This window comes from Chionomys nivalis, chromosome 13, assembly GCF_950005125.1.
Source record: "Chionomys nivalis chromosome 13, mChiNiv1.1, whole genome shotgun sequence".
Lineage (NCBI taxonomy): Eukaryota > Metazoa > Chordata > Mammalia > Rodentia > Cricetidae > Chionomys > Chionomys nivalis.
The window spans coordinates 35021149-35040456 of NC_080098.1; the positions used below are offsets into that span (position 1 = coordinate 35021149).

The 19308-nt window shown below is 46.9% G+C and overlaps 1 protein-coding gene across 1 annotated transcript in view; it reads left to right on the top strand.

Annotated features, from left to right (window-relative positions):
• Nid1 (nidogen 1) overlaps nucleotides 1-19308 on the top strand; it is a 75131-nt gene that overhangs the window by 26581 nt on the left and 29242 nt on the right. Inside the window, exons 5-10 of the mRNA XM_057787868.1 lie at nucleotides 20-169; nucleotides 4505-4756; nucleotides 5970-6165; nucleotides 8839-9089; nucleotides 10321-10464; nucleotides 17386-17511. Coding sequence (XP_057643851.1) covers nucleotides 20-169; nucleotides 4505-4756; nucleotides 5970-6165; nucleotides 8839-9089; nucleotides 10321-10464; nucleotides 17386-17511 — 1119 coding nt within the window. The remainder of the gene's footprint in view (nucleotides 1-19; nucleotides 170-4504; nucleotides 4757-5969; nucleotides 6166-8838; nucleotides 9090-10320; nucleotides 10465-17385; nucleotides 17512-19308) is intronic.

Consider the following 19308-nt stretch of genomic DNA (forward strand, 5'->3'; position numbering starts at 1 on the left):
CTCTGTTTTCTCCAAACAGTATTCAGCTACAACACAGGCTCCCAGGAGACGTGCGCCAACAATCGACACCAGTGCTCCGTGCATGCAGAGTGCAGAGACTATGCTACTGGCTTCTGCTGCAGGTGCGTGGCCAACTACACGGGCAACGGCAGGCAGTGTGTGGCAGAAGGTAATGTACTTTTCCTCTGCATTTTCAGCTTCGGGGAGAAGGAAAAAGAGTGCCTTTTGGGTCTTGGTGCTTGTTTACAGACATGGCCTTTGCCCTGATCTCGGAATATGCAGTTTTATATGCCATTTTTTCAGATTGTTAGGTGAATTCTTGCATTGGCGCCTGCCCATCTCTTTCTCTGAATGCTCCCCTCTGGATCTTCTTTTACCGGATCAGGTCTCCTTGCCTACTGATGTACCTTCCCAGTGATGGCTCTCTGCAGTGCTAGTCTCCTGGTGTTATAGTGATGTCTCTCCTTGCTTGTTGCAGGCAGGCCAGTGAGACAAAGGAGGTCTCGCCTGCCTACTTGCCCTGAGGATTTGCCCCCAGCGCCAGACAGACTGAGCTGGATGGTGTTATGTGCCCAAAGAGGAAAGGGGACAGAAGGAAGAAGGGTTCTGGATGCAAGCTGGGTGGGACAAGAAGAGAGAGGCAGTATGGGGGGGTAGAGCCCCTGCAGGGAGCCCGGGGAGTATAGGGAGGGGGATGAGGAACTTCAGAGTTCCCTGTCCAGGGCTGCTTCCGCCGCCACTGGTCACAAACTCACCGCCCTGCTGTCTCTCCTGGTGCCGAGATCAGATCTCCGTGCAGGTTGGGTAGTTCGTAAACAAAGCGCCTACCTTGGTTGGTGCAGGCGGGCCAGTGAGACAAAGGAGGTCTCGCCTGCCTACTTGCCCTGAGGGTTTGCCCCCAGCGCCAGACAGACTGAGCTGGATGGTGTTATGTGTCCAAAGAGGAAAGGGGACAGAAGGAAGAAGGGTTCTGGATGCAAGCTGGGTGGGACAAGAAGAGAGAGGCAGTATGGGGGGGTAGAGCCCCTGCAGGGAGCCCGGGGAGTATAGGGAGGGGATGAGGAACTTCAGAGTTCCCTGTCCAGGGCTGCTTCCGCCGCTACTGGTCACAAACTCACCGCCCTGCTGTCTCTCCTGGTGCCGAGATCAGATCTCCGTGCAGGTTGGGTAGTTCGTAAACAAAGCGCCTACCTTGGTTGGTGCAGGCGGGCCAGTGAGACAAAGGAGGTCTCGCCTGCCTACTTGCCCTGAGGGTTTGCCCCCAGCGCCAGACAGACTGAGCTGGATGGTGTTATGTGCCCAAAGAGGAAAGGGGACAGAAGGAAGAAGGGTTCTGGATGCAAGCTGGGTGGGACAAGAAGAGAGAGGCCTTATATGCCATTTTTTAATGATATCATCTCTGTTACATTCTCTGATGATCATTCCTCCCAGGATGTCCTTTTTTTTCTGGTGTGGCATATAACTTTGTTCCCCTGTAGTCCTTCCCTGTTTCTGAGGTGACACCTACCCGGAGTCTCTTTTCACAGCCGTTCCTGACTGCCGCACAAAGAGCCAAGAGTTGAAATGCCGCGGCCAGGACCAGGAGGCGTCCTCCCTCATTTCCCCTCATTTCCTTCACCCACAGCTTTGCCTTTGGAGTCCTCTCAGTTCTTTGTTTCTTTACTTTTGAGACAGAATCTTGCCGCGTAGCCTGGGATGACCTCAGACTTGAGATTCTCCACATGTAGAGTGCTGGGGCTCCAGTGTGTACCCCAATTTGGCTTCAGTCTCTAGCTGAGTGTATTGCTTGTAGATCCCTCCCTCCCTCCATTCCTCCCTCCCTCCTTCTCCCTCCCTCCCTCCCTCCCTCCCTCCCTCCCTCCCTCCCTCCCTCCCTCCCTCCCTCCCTCCCTCCCCACCTTTCTTCCGCATGTCCTTGGAACAGCAGCAAGCCTGTGGTAAGGCTGATGGGGTGGAGTCCTCAGTTCTGGCTTGTCAAACCCAGTGCATGTCCAGCTTCAAAGTGAATTCCATGATAACTGAGGTCAACACTGACCTTTGTCCCCAAAGGGGATTGACTAGTCATAGGAATCTTCAGTGCAAGTCTAAGGGTCCTTGTTATAGTCATTCCTTTGGAGGCTATAAATTAGAATGAAAATAAACACAGTATTTGGCCTTTGTCCCTTCAGAGACCTCCAAATGCCCCACTTCTCCCGCCTACCGTCACAAGCACTTAGTGGAGAGTTTTAGTTGCCTTGTGAACTCTGACCAATTAAAATCTAACTGGAGTTGGTGTGCTGTTTTCCACACTGTGTCATAGCTATCCTGACATCAGTTGTTTTAATTTGCCACACACACCAAAATTGTTTCCTTCTGGGTCATAATTAAGTAAAGTGGGGTTTGCTTTATTTTCATCGGTCTTCAGCGATGCACCACCATGCGGTTTGGCTGGCATATTCATCTGGGAGAATGTTTTTAAGTTGTTTTCTATTTTCTTCCAAGTCCTGTCACCCCAGGGGTGGGATGCTTTGAAGTATTTGTGTTTGTATTTTATACCTTTTCACCCTAGGAGAGGCTTCCAACATCCACACACACGTGATTTCCTCGCTCCTTTCTTTCCTTCCTCCCTAAATGTCTGGGTGCTGGGTATTGAGCCCAGTCCTTGTGTTTCCCAAGCAAGCACTACCAACTGGACCAATTCCTCAGCCCAAAAGCGTATCTTTTTTTTTTTAAATTTTATTTTATTTATTATGTATACAGTATTCTGTGTGCCTACAGGCTGGAAGAGGGCACCAGATCTCATTTTGGATGGTTGTAAGCCACCATGTGGTTGCTGGGAATTGAACTCAGGACCTTTGGAAGAGCAGCCAGTGCTCTTAACCTCTGAGCCATCTCTCCAGCCCCCCAAAAGCGTATCTTAAAGGGCCACCTCTTTAGCTTTCTACCCCCAATATCAGAGCTAAAAATGCTGGACAAATTTTGGCGTTGAACTCGAATATAACAAACTGTTCGGCCACACATTTTGACACGAGCACATCCCGTAATTGCTTTGTGGTTTAAATATTTGTTGGATTCTTGCTACTTTTTTTTTTTTTTAAAAAAAAAAGTAGTATAATCTTCAGACAGGCGTGGTGGCTCATGCCTGTAGTCCTAACACTCAGGAGTCATGGGCAGGGAGATTGCTGTAAGTTTGAGACTAACCCAGGCCACAGGGTGAGTTCTAGGCCAGCTACAGAGTAAGAGAGATCCCACCTAAAAGCGCAGGCCGGGATAAAGCTAACAGAGACTGGCGGAAGTGATTTTATTTGGCTTCCTTAACTTGGCTTCCTTCCTTGTTTCTGTAGTGTTCTTGAAGTGCATTTTTTTAGCATTAGCTTGCAAGGGTCACAGCTTCCCCAGTGTAATGACACAATGGGTGTACAGAGTTACTTTGTGTCAGATGTGTCCTGGCTGGTCGGTGACTCCGAGCACAGATGACCTCTCCCACCAGGAACATGTCTGTGGGAGGAGGGGGTGGAGGCAATGTTCCTGATCATTCCCAGTCTAGGGAAAGAAATAAGATATATTAACAGTTGCTAACAGAGGGCCGGGGTGGAGTTCAGGGGCAAAGCCCTCATTCGATCTCATGGGCTGAAAGAAAAAAGAAAACCTTCAAAGAATTTACTTCTACATCAAATTTTAGCAATGCAAGGTGACCTTTGACTTGTATCTTCCTTTAGTTTTTGTTCTTATTTTGCAGTACAATTCACATGTGTGTGTGCGCATGCACATGTGTGTATGTGTGCATATGTGTGTGTAGTGTTAGTGTGTGTACACTAGTGGACGTAGTAGCAGAGGTCAGTATCAGGTGTATTGCCTTACTTCTTTGAGACGGGGTCTCTAATGAACCTCAGGCTCACCAGCTGACTTGTCTAGCTGACCAGCAAGCCCCAAGGATCCTCTCGTCTTCCCTTTTCATCCTAGTGCTTAGGGTGCAAGTATACATTGCCATACCATGCCTTTTTTTTAATGATTTACTTATTTATTATGTATACAGTGTTCTGCCTCCATGTGGCATTACAGATGGTTGTGAGCCATCATGTGGTTGCTAGGAATTGAACTCAGGACTTCTGGAAGAGCAGCCAGTGCTCTTAACCTCTGAGCCATCTCCCCAACTCAACCACCCCAGGTTTTTTAAATGGGTACTAGTCTCTGGTTTCAGATCCTTATGCCTGTGAAGTGCGGGGCTTCCTAATGCCTGTGATCCACAATTATTGGTATCCATTATCAGTAACATGGGAGAAAGGGGAGGGGTAGGGATCCCTGAGACCTAACTTTCTGCTCATTAGTTCCACATGCAACAGAGGCAGGAACACTGGGGTATCCAGGCTATGGCACACAATCACAGGTACAGGTATTTTTATTTTCCCGAAAGCCATTTCCTGCAACAATATCACCTCCTTGCTTTCCTAATGAACAGACACAGTCTTCTCTTTGGAAGGTAGGGGAAAGCCATCTTCACCTTCTCCCTTTGTTTCTAATCCAGGCTCCCCACAACGGGTCAACGGCAAGGTGAAGGGAAGGATCTTCGTGGGCAACAGCCAGGTCCCCGTGGTGTTTGAGAACACTGACCTACACTCCTACGTGGTAATGAACGATGGACGCTCTTACACAGCCATCAGCACCATTCCTGAGACTGTCGGGTATTCTCTTCTTCCCCTGGCACCCATTGGGGGCATCATCGGATGGATGTTTGCAGTGGAGCAGAATGGGTTCAAGAATGGCTTCAGCATCACTGGTAATTGATCCCCCACTGTAATTGATTAAAATGAATGGGCTGCGTGGTCATGGGGGAGATCAGAGAATGAATGGGTTTGGAACTCTGTGTCTGTAGGCACCTTCTGGAAGTGTTTCATCTGTGGACAAAGGCCCCTTCCTCAGAAATAAGGACATGGCAAAATTCATGTATAGCGTATTCATTAAGGGAGGTTATCTAGAATTGTGTTTTGACGGAGGAATATTTTCTTGATGGGAGTTTCGAAGTCTTCCATATTTGGTGCTGAGGAGATGGCACAGCCAGTAAAGTACTTACCTTGCAAGCGTAAAGACATGTGTCCTGTGTCCATTGCCTTGAACTCACATAAAAAGCCAGCTATGGTGGCGTGTGCTTGTTAACACCAGCACTAGGGAGACTGAGACAGGATCCCTGGGGCTCACTGGCCAAACAACCTAATTGGGAAGCCCCAGATCCCAGTGATCTGTTTTTTTGAGACAGATCCCATACTCTGTCTCAAATAAACAAAGACGATTTTGAAAGAAAAAAACATCCAAGGCAAACCTCTGGTCACCATAAGTACCCATACACACAGGTAGACCCCATACCCACAAACATGCACACACCCTGTGTACAAAGGTTTACATGCACAAATCCAATCATGCCCACACATCTGAACACACAGACAACACCCTTATACACAACAATCTGGCATAGACATAGAAAAGTCTCCAAGGTGGAACAGGAGTTAGCAACTTATGCATCTCACCCATCTAAAAGTGGCATTTCATATCTCTGTATCTGCTCATGGAAAAGAGCTTGACACTTCTGGCTGGTCAGTCCAGCCTGATCAACACCATTCTCTCGAGTGTTAGGAAACTTGGAGACTCTCGAAGGCCATACCCTGTGAGGAAGACTGAGTCTCTCGCATCTTTTGTTTCCTGTCATGTGTGTGCCTTCGCCTTCTCTTGCTCCCCTCCCTCTTCCCTTTAGGTCCTTTCTTCCCCTTTCTACTCTCATGTTTTACAAACATAGTTAAATATAAAAAATAAACATGTAATTTAAATCTAGATTCTGTATAGGAGGGAGGGATACCACACAGTATTTGTGCTTGTGAGTCTGTTCAACATCCAGGGCAGGAGAATTAGTTCTGCATGCTTCTCACTTCATGAACCTAGGACCAGCAGGAGGGTTTACTTGCCAGGCGACAAAGTGACAGGCCTCTCTTGCTTTCCAGGGGGTGAGTTCACCCGCCAAGCTGAGGTGACCTTCGTGGGACACCCAGGCAAGCTGGTCCTGAAGCAGCAGTTCAGTGGTATTGACGAACATGGACATCTGACCATCAACACAGAGCTGGATGGCCGAGTGCCACAGATCCGCTATGGTTCCTCAGTCCACATTGAGCCCTACACAGAACTGTACCACTACTCCAGCTCAGGTGAGTCCCAGACTGCAACTCCCCTGGCATCAGTTTGCACTCTGATGGCCTTGAGTACCTGGAGCGGTGTCCTGGGATCCTCAAAGGGAAACACGCAAACACGCAAGGCTATTCTTTATTTTAATCCCTTTCCCCTAAGTACAGACCGAAGACACATTTGAAGAGATTTACTACAAAACAAGAAAATAAGGTGTGTTTGGACACATCAATCATTCCTGCCCTTGGGAAGCCTGACCTGGAAGAATTGCTAGAGCTCCAGGCAAGCCTGAGCTACACAGCAAAACAAAACAAAAACAAAATCAACACCCAGAAAATGTTATGGGTTGTAGCTCAGTTGGCTGAGGGCTTGTCTACACACACAGAGTGTCTGAGTTGGATCCCCGGCACCGGGAGACTAGATCAAGTGGTACCCTGTAATCCTAGCTTTTGGGGAGTGGAGTCAGGAAGTTTAGAAATTCAAGGACATCCTCGGTGAGTTTAAGGCTAGCCTGGGGCTACACGAGACTGTCTGAAAAGAGGAAATGCAACAACACAAAAGAACTTGGGTGGGGGGGGGACTTTGAGTACAACTTTCAGATTTAAACGTTTTCAACCTTTTCTCACGTGTCTATCATCTGTATTTTTGTCCCATGCCCCCACTGTTATATAATTCAGGATTTTGTTATAATGTATTTATTTGTACTTTTTACACATATTCGCCTTCTGGCATGTGTCTGCCATTGAAAAGAGTGACCGGAGCTTCTACCCGCCACTCAGCTTGCTTAGTTGCTATCATTTGGCACCGTGTTTTAACACACACACACTTCGCCTAACTGTAGAGAAGCAGTGTCTTTGTAGGTTATTTCTGAAGTGCTTCGGATATTTCTTTCCTAAGAATAAGGGCATTCTCTTACACGGCCACGTCATAACTATGAAAGAGGTGGTTATTTTTAAAGGGCTTTGTGGCCCTTACTCTGTCTCCCACTAGAGGCCATTCTCTTGCCTCTGCCTCCCAAGCGCTGGGGTTGTAGGTATGAGCTACCAGCTCAGGCTCTGGGATCTTTAGCACAGAAAAACACAGTATGTAATCTTGGGCATGTCATTTTCATTAGCGCTATCAATCAACTGTACTACATTGCTATATCTTCACCTTTTTATGCACACCAAATCATGAGTATTTACTAGTTTCATTAAGTGGTTTTGAAAGGTCTGTTTTCAAGGAATCTGCCCCCATCCTTCTGGGTGGTCTCAGAAGTGTAAATTGCGTGAGTTTCCCTCTCTCATGCTGAGTTAAAACGACCTCTCCCTTCTCGAATCTTGGCCACATTTCCCTTTGGTTGTTTGCTTACCTGCTGGGAACTGAACTGAGTGCCCCAGGCAAACACCCCTATGCTGAGCTCTCGGCCACATTTGTGACTTTGGCAATACTGGGAATGGAACTCTGGGTCTTGTGCATACGGGACAAATGTCCTACCATTGAGCTACACCCTCAGTCCCTCATTTTGTCTTCATAAAGTTTTAGGTTTTTTGTTGTTGTTGGTTTGTTTGTTTTTTAGTACCTATGAGTTGCCTAGACTGAACTTGAACTCATGCTGTAGCTCAAGCAGGCCTTGAACTTGCAATCCCCCTGCCTCTGCTTCCCAAGTAGCTGGGATGACTATCAATCAGGCCTGCATTATCAGGCCTGCTTTCTGACTCTTTTCTGAGACTCAGTTCCTAAAAACAGAGGCTGAGTCGAATGACAGGAACTTTTTAAAAATGCTGCTGTTCAAGCGCCATCCAGGAAGGTTGGTACCCATGGCCAGGGCTGGGAGCCTATGGAAGGGAGGAGAAACAGCCAAGGGCCCCACACTGCCTGCAGCCAGATGGCTTGCTGGCAGCCAGCATATGGGAGCTGGACAGGAGACAGCGCACACTGATCTTTTATTTCTCCTCTGGCTTTCATGGTTCACAGATGGAGCAGGCTGCAGCAGAACTCAGAAGTAAAAAGGGTTCTTTATGCTTTAAAAAAAAAACAAAGGGAAGTGGAGAGTTTTGTTGCATGGGCTAATTCCCACCCTCTTCTGAGTGGGGAGCCTGTCTCCCCTCTCCTTGGCTGAGGTCCCTCTTGGTCGTTTTTCCAAAGTTGGCTGCTACAAAACATTCCATATTGCATCTTTTAATACCACGGGACTATTTAATCTAAGGTGACTAGGGGCAGCTACTCTTTGCCGATTCCTATGTGAGAAATTCCGTGGAAACCAGATCAAATGTCCCCGATGTAGTAAATGCTTGATTCCATGTAGTTTACGAATGTGATCTCGTCAGACTCTCTCACCCTAGCTCCTTCTGAGAGAGAAGCCAAAGCGAAAGCAGCTAGTACCAGGTAGGTTGGTTACAACCTCAGCTGGGAGGAGTCAGTCCAGGTGTGCCTTTCTTCTGAGTGGCTGCTCTTTCGGCCAGACCTCATCTCTAGTTTTCAGTGACTTGGGAGCTGGTAGAGAGCTTTGATGCGATCAGCAAGGACTGACGTGAGTGTCACCACTGATGTTGCGGGAGAGGAGAAAGCTGCAGGAATCCAAGCACAACACATTGCCTTACTTAAGTTGCCCTAGCGGGCCTGTCAATCTGATATCCCAGTGTGCAGGGTCCGCCACTGAAGCCCTCACAGTCTTTACTGAAGCTCCTCAAATCTGTCTTCCTCCCACACCTCAGTGATCACTTCCTCCTCCACCCGGGAGTACACAGTGACTGAGCCAGACCAGGACGGCGCTGCGTCCTCGCGCACACACGTTTACCAATGGCGTCAGACAATCACCTTCCAGGAGTGTGTCCACGATGACTCCCGGCCAGCCCTGCCCAGCACCCAGCAGCTCTCCGTGGACAGTGTGTTTGTCCTGTACAACCGGGAGGAGAGGATCTTGCGCTATGCCCTCAGCAACTCCATCGGGCCTGTGAGGGGTAAGGCGGACGGGGCTCACGCTGGCATCCCCTGTGTGCCTCCCGTGCATGACTCTGCAGTCACACTTGCCAGAACCTCTGCTTCTTGGATTGGGGATTTTGGTCTCTTGCGCTCAGTCTGTAGAAGGAAATGGTGGTCAGATGTCCTGTGAAAGCATAGTCAGTACTCTTGGCAAGCAGGCCTGCCTTCGTCCATTCAACCAAAGGCCTATTTGTGGGGGTGTCTGGGCTGTTCATTCCTGAGCTTTCAGGGCAGAAGGCCGACCAGCCAAAGACTACTTTGGACTCTAGTGGACATTTTTTAAAAACTCATTTTCACAATTTAAAGGACCACATTAAAAACTGGTCATATTGTGGGATATGAACTAAGTAATTTCACCAGGTATATCTAGTGTGCAGCGCTTAGGTGAGGGCAATGGGCGTGTCACTCCCAAGATATGTATTATTTCTCAGTGTTGAGAACATTCAGAATCTTTACTAGCTATTTGGACATATGTAATTAATTGTTGTCAACTTTAGTTACCTCACTGTGCTATTAGACCTTATCTCGCCCATCCAGCTGCACCGTTGGACATGCCCACCATCCTCTCCCCTTCTCCCCAGCCCCTCCATCCTTCCCCACCTCAGGTAGCCATTATCATTGTTGCTTCTGTGAAATTAACCTTTTTAGCTCTCATACATAAGACTGGGCAGTATTGGTTTTTCTGGGTCTGACTTATTTCAGTCGGCATAATGACTTCTAGGCTCAACCATGTAGTCACATTCGAAAGATGTCCTTTCTTTCTATGGCTAAATAGTATTCTTCAGTGTATCTGTATTAGTTACCTTTCTGTTTTTGTGGTAAAATACCAGGACCAGAGTCAACTTCCAAAATAAAGAGTTAATTTGACCTTAGGATTCCAGAGGAGTAATCCGTAAAGGCAGCGGAGGCACAGCCCCAGGTGGCTGGGGTGTGCAGCTGAGAAACTACTTATATAAAATGGGTCTTGTAGTTGTTTTATGGTCTTAGCCAGCCACAGACATCTCACTTTCTGTCATAGTCTCTCAAAGGTGTTGTCAGTAACACTATAGAAACAGAGAGAGAGGCCAGCGGGGTAGACCTTGGTGGTCCTACCTCAGTGCAGCATGCAAGGCTCTGGTCCCCATTGCTCTGCTCTCTTGTGGTAGCGGCTTACTTCCTGTGATGGGAGGGCTGTGGGAAGGTTCTTGAACACTGTCTCTACCTTCACAGAGGGCTCCCCCGATGCGCTTCAGAATCCATGCTACATCGGCACTCATGGGTGCGACAGCAACGCAGCCTGTCGCCCGGGCCCTGGAACACAGTTCACCTGCGAATGCTCCATTGGCTTCCGAGGAGACGGGCAGACTTGCTATGGTATCACTTTTTGTTCTGTTGGGTGGGGTGATGTCATGCTAGGAGGAGGCATCCAGGTTCTGTAAGCCAGGAAGCTGAGTGTATGTCACAGGAATGAGTGTGTTGGACGTGTGCTATACAAACATACCATGAAATAAAGGCATGCCATGCCTGGACTGTGTATGTTACGCACTTGGCACAACAGAACAAAATTTCTTGTTTTGCTTTTGTTTCTGTTGCAAAACAGGCAGGGTTTCCTTGAGAATCCCAGGCTGGCCTCAAACTCAAGATGGCCCAGCCTCTGCCTCCCAAGTGGTGGAATTATAGGTGTACATTGCCTGGCTGTTGTAAACTACTTTTAAGTGTGCAGTTCAGTGTTATTAAACACACTCATCCCGTTGTGAGGTTGACACAAGCATCTTTGCTAGGAGCCTTTTCATCTTGTATAACAAATTGTGTCTATGGTTATTGGACTACAGCTCCCCGTACCATGTTTCAAGTCCTCATCCCCAACTCTTGTCTCCCACCACTGAATCTTATATTTCTACGTAGCTATTGGCTCTAGAATCTTATATATGTGGAGTAACACAGCTTTTATCCCTTTGTTACTGGCTTGTTTTGCTCAAGATTCATGATTGTGTAGGCAAATGTCTCCTTAAGATTCACTTATGTTGCCGGGCGGTGGTGGCACATGCCTTTAATCCCAGCACTTGGGAGGCAGAGGCAGGCGGATCTCTGTGAGTTTGAGACCAGCCTGGTCTACAAGAGGCTCCAGGACAGGCTCCAAAACCACAGAGAAACCCTGTCTCGAAAAACAAAAAAACAAACAAACAAAAAAAAGATTCACCTATGTCATGTGTTACAGGATCTTTTTTTCCTGGAAGGTTGACCACTATTACATTATTGTAGAAGGTAGGGCTGCTTGTTTGTCCTGGCAGTCCGGCTTGCTTAGCCCTGAAATAATGACACAGATAGTCTATTAATTAAATCACTGCTTGGCCCATTAGCTCTAGCTTCTTATTGGCTAACTCTTACATGTTAGTGTAATCCATCTCCATTAATCTGTATATTTCCACGTGGCAGTGGCTTACCGGCAAAGATTCGGCATGTTTGACTCTGGCGGTTCCATGGTGGCTCTTTGACTCTGCCTTCTTCCTCCCAGCATTCAGTTTCATCTTCTCCGCCTACCTAAGTTCTGCTCTATCAACAGGCCAAGGCAGTTTCTTTATTCGTTAATAGTAATCACAGCACACAAAGGGGATTCCCACATCACATTATGCTGTGCCCTGCATGATACTTTTTGCTTTTCAATCCTTTTAATGAAGGGAGCACTTTCCTTCAGAAGGCAGAGCCAGGTCCACTTTACAGAACCTGCTGGCAGTCCCCTGTGAGTGGACACACTGCACCTACCTTTTGACTGCTGTGGTCAAGGGTGTGATGAACAGGGCTTCTGTTGGACGCTTCTGCTTTCAGTTTTTTGTTTTGTTTTGCTTTGCTTTGCTTTTGTTTTTATATAACCCCCAAAGTAAGTCTGGTAGGTTATTCTAGGCTTGACTTGTTGGAGGGGCTTTCATGCTGTTTTCTATAACAACTGCACCATTTTGTATTTCTACCTACAGTGTGCAGGAGTTTCTATTTTCTCCATTTTTTTTTGTATAAACACACACACACAAATGAGGGTTACTGTATATGTATAAAGGCAGAGGGCATCTCAGGTGTCATTCGATAGGAACTCTGTCTACTTCTTTTGAAACAGGGTCTCTTATTGGCCTGGAGCTGATCAATTATACTACAAGTCCCAGGGGTGTAGGTGGAGTTTTCCTGCCCTAGGAGCCACTTCCAAATTACCACAAAGAGATTTCTATTAATTGCAAATGCTTGGCCAATAGCTCAGGCTTGTTACTAACTATCTCTTACAAATTAACCCATTTCTATCAATCTGTATGTTGCCCTGAGGCTCATGTCCGACTAATTCTCCATCTGGCTAGTGACTCCACTGACTTCGTCCTTCCTCAGCCCATCATTCTCAGTTTGGCTTTCCCACCTAACTTTATCCTGTTCAGCTATTGGTCAGTCAGCTTGTTTGTTAAACCAATCACAGTGACACATATTCACACAGTGTACAGAAGGATTATCGCACAGCACAGGGATCCTGTCTCTGCTTCTCCAGTGCTGGGATTACAAGTGTGTGCCTTGATGGCCCCCTTTCTGTGTGGGCTCTAGGGATGCCACTTGGGTCCTCATGCTGACATGGCAAAAGCTTTGCTGACTACTCTGGTTCCTCAGCTCCAATTTGTCTATAACTTTGTCAGCACTTGCTGTTTCTATTGCTTTTTCTTTAATTAATAGTAACTGAGGCTCATTATTGCGAGCCGGGGGACATTAAAGTGAGCTCACAAAAGTGAGTCAGTGAGTAACTCCAGTCTCTTACTGGAACATCTGTAGTGCACTGCTTTCTGGCGTCATTTGTTTTATTACTCAAAATCTGTCTTCAAAGACTTTCATGTAGACAGCTTGATATTTGTCGGTAACTGGATTTTAATCTATTACCAATGAACAGTTTGTCCATCGCCAAGGGCAAGCGCGTCAGACGCTTTAGCCAGAGCCACTGAAGTCTGCAGTGACGTGCTCACTAACGAGGGGAGGAACAGTAGATGTAGCTTTCCCTGGCAAATGAGGGGTGGGCTCACAAATGTCCACCCAGCAAAATGGGCAGCTGTCTTCACCCTGCATGATTAGACAACAAGCCCTGGAAAGCCAAACGCTTGGGGCTTGGGGATCCCATCTTGGTAGTAAGAGGTAGATCTGGTGTGGAGATTCTGATGTAGGGCATGGTATGTGTTGGAGGGCATTTGCTTTGGAGTGGTCCTTCCCTGCAGGATGCTTGCTCCTGGTACCCTGAAACACTGTCTAGGAGGGTTTGTGCTTCCATGCTGGTGATGTGATGGTCTGGGCGGTATGTTGATGACTTCATGTATCTGGCACTGTTTAGTCTGGTACTCACCTACCTGGTCATAGAGCATACCTACCTGGTCATAGAGGGGACACAGAACTGACCAGCCTGTGATTGTCAGTGATCAGTCCTTCCCCGTCATGAATGGCTACTTTGGTACAGGACAGTTCCAAGCAGCACAGTGCTATTGTATGTGAGTGGAACCCTGTCATGAAGGTGATAGTCAGGGTTGGGGGTGTGGTGGGGATGAGGGATTCCTTTAGGTCTCCATCCCTTCTTAGTCTGTATATGTCACCAGCCACCTACATGTTGATGAAGCATGGTTTATTTGTTGCTTTTCTTGTTGCTGTGATGAAATACCTGATAAGTAACTTAAGGAAGTACAGGTTTATTTTTATTTTATTTTGTTTTTCAAGACAGAGTTTCTCTGTGTAGCTTTGGTGCCTGTCTCTAGTAGACCAGGCTGGCCTCGAACTCACAGAGATCTGCCTGCTTCTGTTTCCAGAGTGCTGGGATTAAAGGTGTGTGCCACCACCGCCCAGCTGGACAGGTTTATTTTTGGCTCGTGATTTGAAGGTGCAATCTATCATGTCTGGAAAGGCATGGCAGAAGTTTGAAGCAACTGCTCAGATTAGTATCAATAAGGAGAGAGAGAGAGAGAGAGAGAGAGAGAGAGAGAGAGATTCTGGTTCTTACTTAGCTTTCTCCTTTTATTCAGTCCAGGCCCCCAGCCCATAGGATGGTGCTGTGGATAGTTAGAGTAAGTCTGCCCACTTAGATGAACCCAGTCTGTTGCTGCTTTCTGTGAGCCTTCTCACGCTGCTCTTGGTGTCTGAGCTTGTCCCAGGGAGTGTTCCTCGTAAGAGTCACCCCCAACCCTGCGCTTTATGCTCTCTGCAGTTGTCCCTGGTGACCGTGCATGCACTTGCTTTTGTCCTTGGTCGGCCATCATTCTGGGGTATTAGCCTGGTGGAATGTGGGGATCTCCTGAGCCAGGGTCCCTATTGTTCTGAGTTAGCAGAACAAGCCTCAGTGTTAATGCATCTGGACAGGAGGCTTTTGATGGGAAATTGCAGCACTGTTATAACCTGGGGAGGCTCCTGAGAGGGGAACCAGGGTGAACCTCTGTGATTTAAGTCTGGGGTGGGGTAGGATGATCAAAGATATGCGAAGCAAGGCTGGTTTTGGCTCCCAGTGAGCCTCCCCGATAATCAGGAAGAGATTTTCAGAGAATCTCACCAGTTATTCACTTGGGGCTCATAGCACAATGGCACCCATGTACCCCTTAAACTGTAATCTAAAGCAGCAGTCCCTATGGCTCACAGCACAGTGGCACCCACGTACCCCTTAAACTGTCATCTAGAGTAGCAGTGACACCATCTCAGTGAATAATTTCTGAGTTTCTAGGAAGCATCGCACATATCAATAGCCTCCCCAAAGGGCCTGGCATTTATAAAAGAAGTAAATTGCAGTGACATTGAAAATGTACCAAAACTAGTCACTTCGGGGGGAGGGGGAAAGGGTCAAAGGATTAATCTAGGACTGATGAGGAGGCTGATGCACAAGCCTGGCAACCCAAGTTCAAGTCCTAGAACCAACACTAAAAGCTGGATATGGTGGCATACACCTGTAATCCCGAGCTTCCTATGGCAAGATGGGAGGGAGACACAGACCGGAGAACCCCCAGGAGGCCCTAGAGCAGGTTAGGTTGGAGAAACGACAGGGAGACCCCTTTTCAACTGATTCCCCAAAGCCGTCCTCTGAAATTGACATGCATGCAGTGGCATGCGCACACTCTCATTCATACATAAATACCACACAGCAACAATAATCTGAAAAAGTCATTCCAAGCTGAGTGTGCGGAACAAACCTGTGAGCCCAGCACCCAGTAGTGGAAGCAAGAGGATTGTGAGTTTGAGGCCAGCCTGGGCTACATGAAGATACCTAACAAAAACCACCACCACCACCAACACCACTAACAAAAACTTTTTCTAAAAAATAAAAATGAATAATTCATGACTTTTCTATCGAGCTAAAAAAGGATTCTCCTCTTTTCAGAGAGGAAGTCGGCCAGGTGTTGAAAATCCTCTTCAAGCCAATGTTATGGGGTACTATGACAGACAGTCACCATGGTTAGCAGGTTACTATTTCCATTAAAGAAAGGGTTAAGGACTTGGACGCAGCTAATAGAAGAGATTTCAATCACACATGGAAAAATTTATAAACTGCAAAGACCATGGGCTCTTAGTGGGGACCCTGCGAGGGTCTTGTCCCTAAAGAAACAGGGTGTCCAACCTGACTTATCCTTATAGACCTGTTAACATGAAGCCGTCTTCTCCGACCCACGATGGGCTGGTTTCTGTCGCCTGCTGTGGCCTCTACAGCTCTTGCACAACATACCGTCCCTCTCTCAATGTTCCCAGCAAGGAAGGGGCTTGGACAAGTTCCCATTGTGACTCGGCCCTGGCTTTTAGATGGAAAACTGCTGTTCTGCTCTGACGCTTTGTTGGGCCCGGGCCTTCAGAATGCAGTCCAGCATAGGGGTACTGGAAGCAGTACGGAGTACAGGTGGTAGGCATGAGAGACTGTGCTCTGTGCTGGAGGAGCAGCAGCTGGCTGATGGACTTATGTGACCCCCACCTCAATCCCAGTTCCAACACAAGCTGTTCTCTGCCCCTCCAGCCGTTCCTAGCGAAGTCCACTTGTCTGAGATCCTGAATCTTAAGCCATGCACGCACGCATGCGCGCACACACACACACACACACACACACACACACACACGTTAAAAAAGTTAAATAGCCTTGTTTTGTGAAGGTATGGGGCAAACTACAGAGCTAATGTTGCAAAATGCTTGTTTTATGCAACGTTGTCCAGTAAGTCCGACAACTTTTTTTAGTGAGAAAGGAAGGGTACCAGGTAAGCTATCCATCCAAAGGTAGACCTAAGATGCTTTGCTTCCTGAGTGTGAACAATTCACATTGGGGAACTTTAAAAGGAAGAGGGTCGAACAGTCTCAGTCCTTATAAAACCCTTTGCACTCCTACCTCAGAAAAGACTATAGACCTTCTGAGTTTGGGACCAGTACAGAAAGTGTCTTACGTGACTACATTCCAACCTGCTATTGGGCTGATAGAGTGATCAGGGGTCAGCACTGTTTTTCATCCAGGCCAGGCCAACCCACTGGTATCCATAGATGACTTCCAAAGTCTGGTGACCATCTGAAAGCTGTCTTCTCAAAATAAACTAGAGTTATAGAATAGATGACTGATGATTATATATCCATGTCTTGAAGGGGCTGAGTACTCCCTTAACCCACATCCCTTTTCTCCAATTCCTGAGAGAATGCACCAGTGAATATTATTATATTTACTTACTAGTTGGGAAACTGAGACCGAGTAGTTAACCTGCCCAGACAACACAATCAGTAACAAAAGGAGACAGGATTTGAACCTAGTACTGTTAAACCACCAGGCATAAGTTTTAGCTCCTCCTTACCCATGGTGATGGCTGTAGTACTATCACATGAAGGCCACCACTCTGTCATCTAAATGATGTAATAACTTACCTTTGAGTCCATTAAATCCTAGGTAACATTAAAGAATTCTCAATTGGCTTTAAGTTGTCTAGCCTTTCTTTATAATCATAACTTAGAAAGGTAGTTTATTTTAAATATTTATTTATTTATTTATACTCTGGGAATCAAACGTGGATCCTCTGTGTCTTCCAGTGTGTTTTGTCTATCCAGTATGAGTGACTTGTTTGGATGGGTGTCCATGTGGTTCCTCACTCAGAAAGAAGCACACATCACTTAGAAAAATTGAACTGAGGGTTGCACTCTACATTATATAAAGGGCAAAAAAACAGTCTCTATTTCATATTTCTTTGGGCATGTAGGAGAATGTATTTCTTCTCTACGGAAAATGCTTTCTATTTGATTGTTTTTTATGAGGTTTAATAAGTCTGAATTTTTATCAACAATTTGCTGCAGATATTGACGAATGTTCAGAGCAGCCTTCCCGGTGCGGGAACCATGCAATCTGCAACAATTACCCAGGAGCCTACCGCTGTGAGTGCGTGGAGGGTTACCACTTTTCGGACGGGGGAATATGCGTAGGTAAGTTCTGCGAGAAATCTTCCTGGGGGGCGAGCTCCATGGGAAAGGCATGGTTATGGGTTTGATCCTGGCGGGGAAGCAGACGCCAGTTTCTGCTGCTAGGCATAGACCACAATGGGGATGAGTTCTACCTTCCACCAGCTTAGATGGTCACAGTTGCCGGGAGCAAACGTGTTCTTGTAATACGTGCACTAGTGCATGCTAGCAAAGCGTCAGTTCACCCGCTATAGACTCTCTGTCCCACTCGCTTCTTATGAGTTTATTTGGTCCATTATCAGCATACATTTAGTGACTCGAAGCCGTTAGCCTTGGTTCTCTCTCATTAGCAGCTGTGGAATTCATGGTGAAGCATCTTCATGCAGTAACTGCCTTAGCTTGAAATCTACCCGAGTTACATCAAAAAGGAAATTCCACTTGGCACCGTTCCATTTATAATCCTAATTTATTAAACCACAAACCGAAGCCTAGCTTTTTAGACTTACTAAAAAGTACATTGATTTTTATCAATGGTTAATTATATTCTTGATTGATGTAAGTGACTGGCCCATGAAGAGCATAATTTTTGATATGTTACCTTCCAGTTCACACTGCCCTATCATATCTAAGATATTTTTGACTTTTTCTGAGACTGGGTATCATATATCATAGGCTGTCCTCAATGTCCTCAAACTCACTGTGTAGTCGAGTGTGACCTTGAACTCCACCTTCCTGAATACTGGGATTGTAGACATGTACCACCATGCCCAGTATATTAGGACTGGGAATGTAACCCATGGTACCACGCATGCTCAACAGCCATTCACCCCAGATTTATCCCCAACTCAAGTTCCAAGAATTGATGCTCAAAGATTCACGGAGATTCCCAAGTCTACAGACTAGTATGCTGAGTGGCACATGTGTGCCTGCCTGAGCTAAAACAGAAACCGACTGTAGCAGTCATTGTCCTGTCCCCATGTGCTCTCTGGCTGTTTACTGGGACCCAAATGCATGCGTCCCTTTGCTCCGTCTCAGAGCTTGATGAGGAGCCAAGGTCTGGATGAGGTGGTGTCTGTAGGGCGGGAAGGAACAGGCAGTTCTCATGATTTGAGTGTGACCCAAACATCTGTGCACCCAAGAGGCCAGCCCTCTTTGTTGCACAGAGCTGAGATTTTAGCTTGCTGTGTTGAAACATTTTTTTTTCATCCTAGCAGAGAACATCAGTTTTCTTGGCCCAATTTTTTTCCTCTGAATTTTGAGCTGGGGAAGGTTCTTAAGTTTGCTTTTATTGTAGTACTATTGACGTCCCTGGTTGGCTCAATATAAGTGGTGGACTGGGAAGAGTTAGATCTCACTGAGATCTCACCTGGTGTCTATGTGGAGACGGCAGATTGGTCTGAGTGTGCCCATTCCCTAAGGTCACACTCACAAGGGCAGGGCAGAACAGAGTACAGGACAGAGGCTATGTCTATGTCTTCTCTAAGACATCAGTTCTCAGCAAGATGCTTAACCTCCCAGGCCTTAGCTCTCCATCTTCAAAATGAGGTAATTGGATGTGATCACTTCCTACAGTCTGTGGAGCCCTTGGAGGTGCTCAAAGAGCTGTCTAGGAGGGCATGGGAGCCACAGGCCAATCCTGGTCCTCTTCCCTGGCCCCAGTCTTCCATTTAACTATAGATCAAATTCTGCATAAGCTGTTTGAATAAAGGATTTCATTGCTCAAAAGTAAGCCAGACCTGGGGGTACAGATCTCTCATTTTAGCTACTTGAGAGGATTAAGTTCAAAGTTTGCTTGGCCTACAGAGTAAATTCTAGAACAGC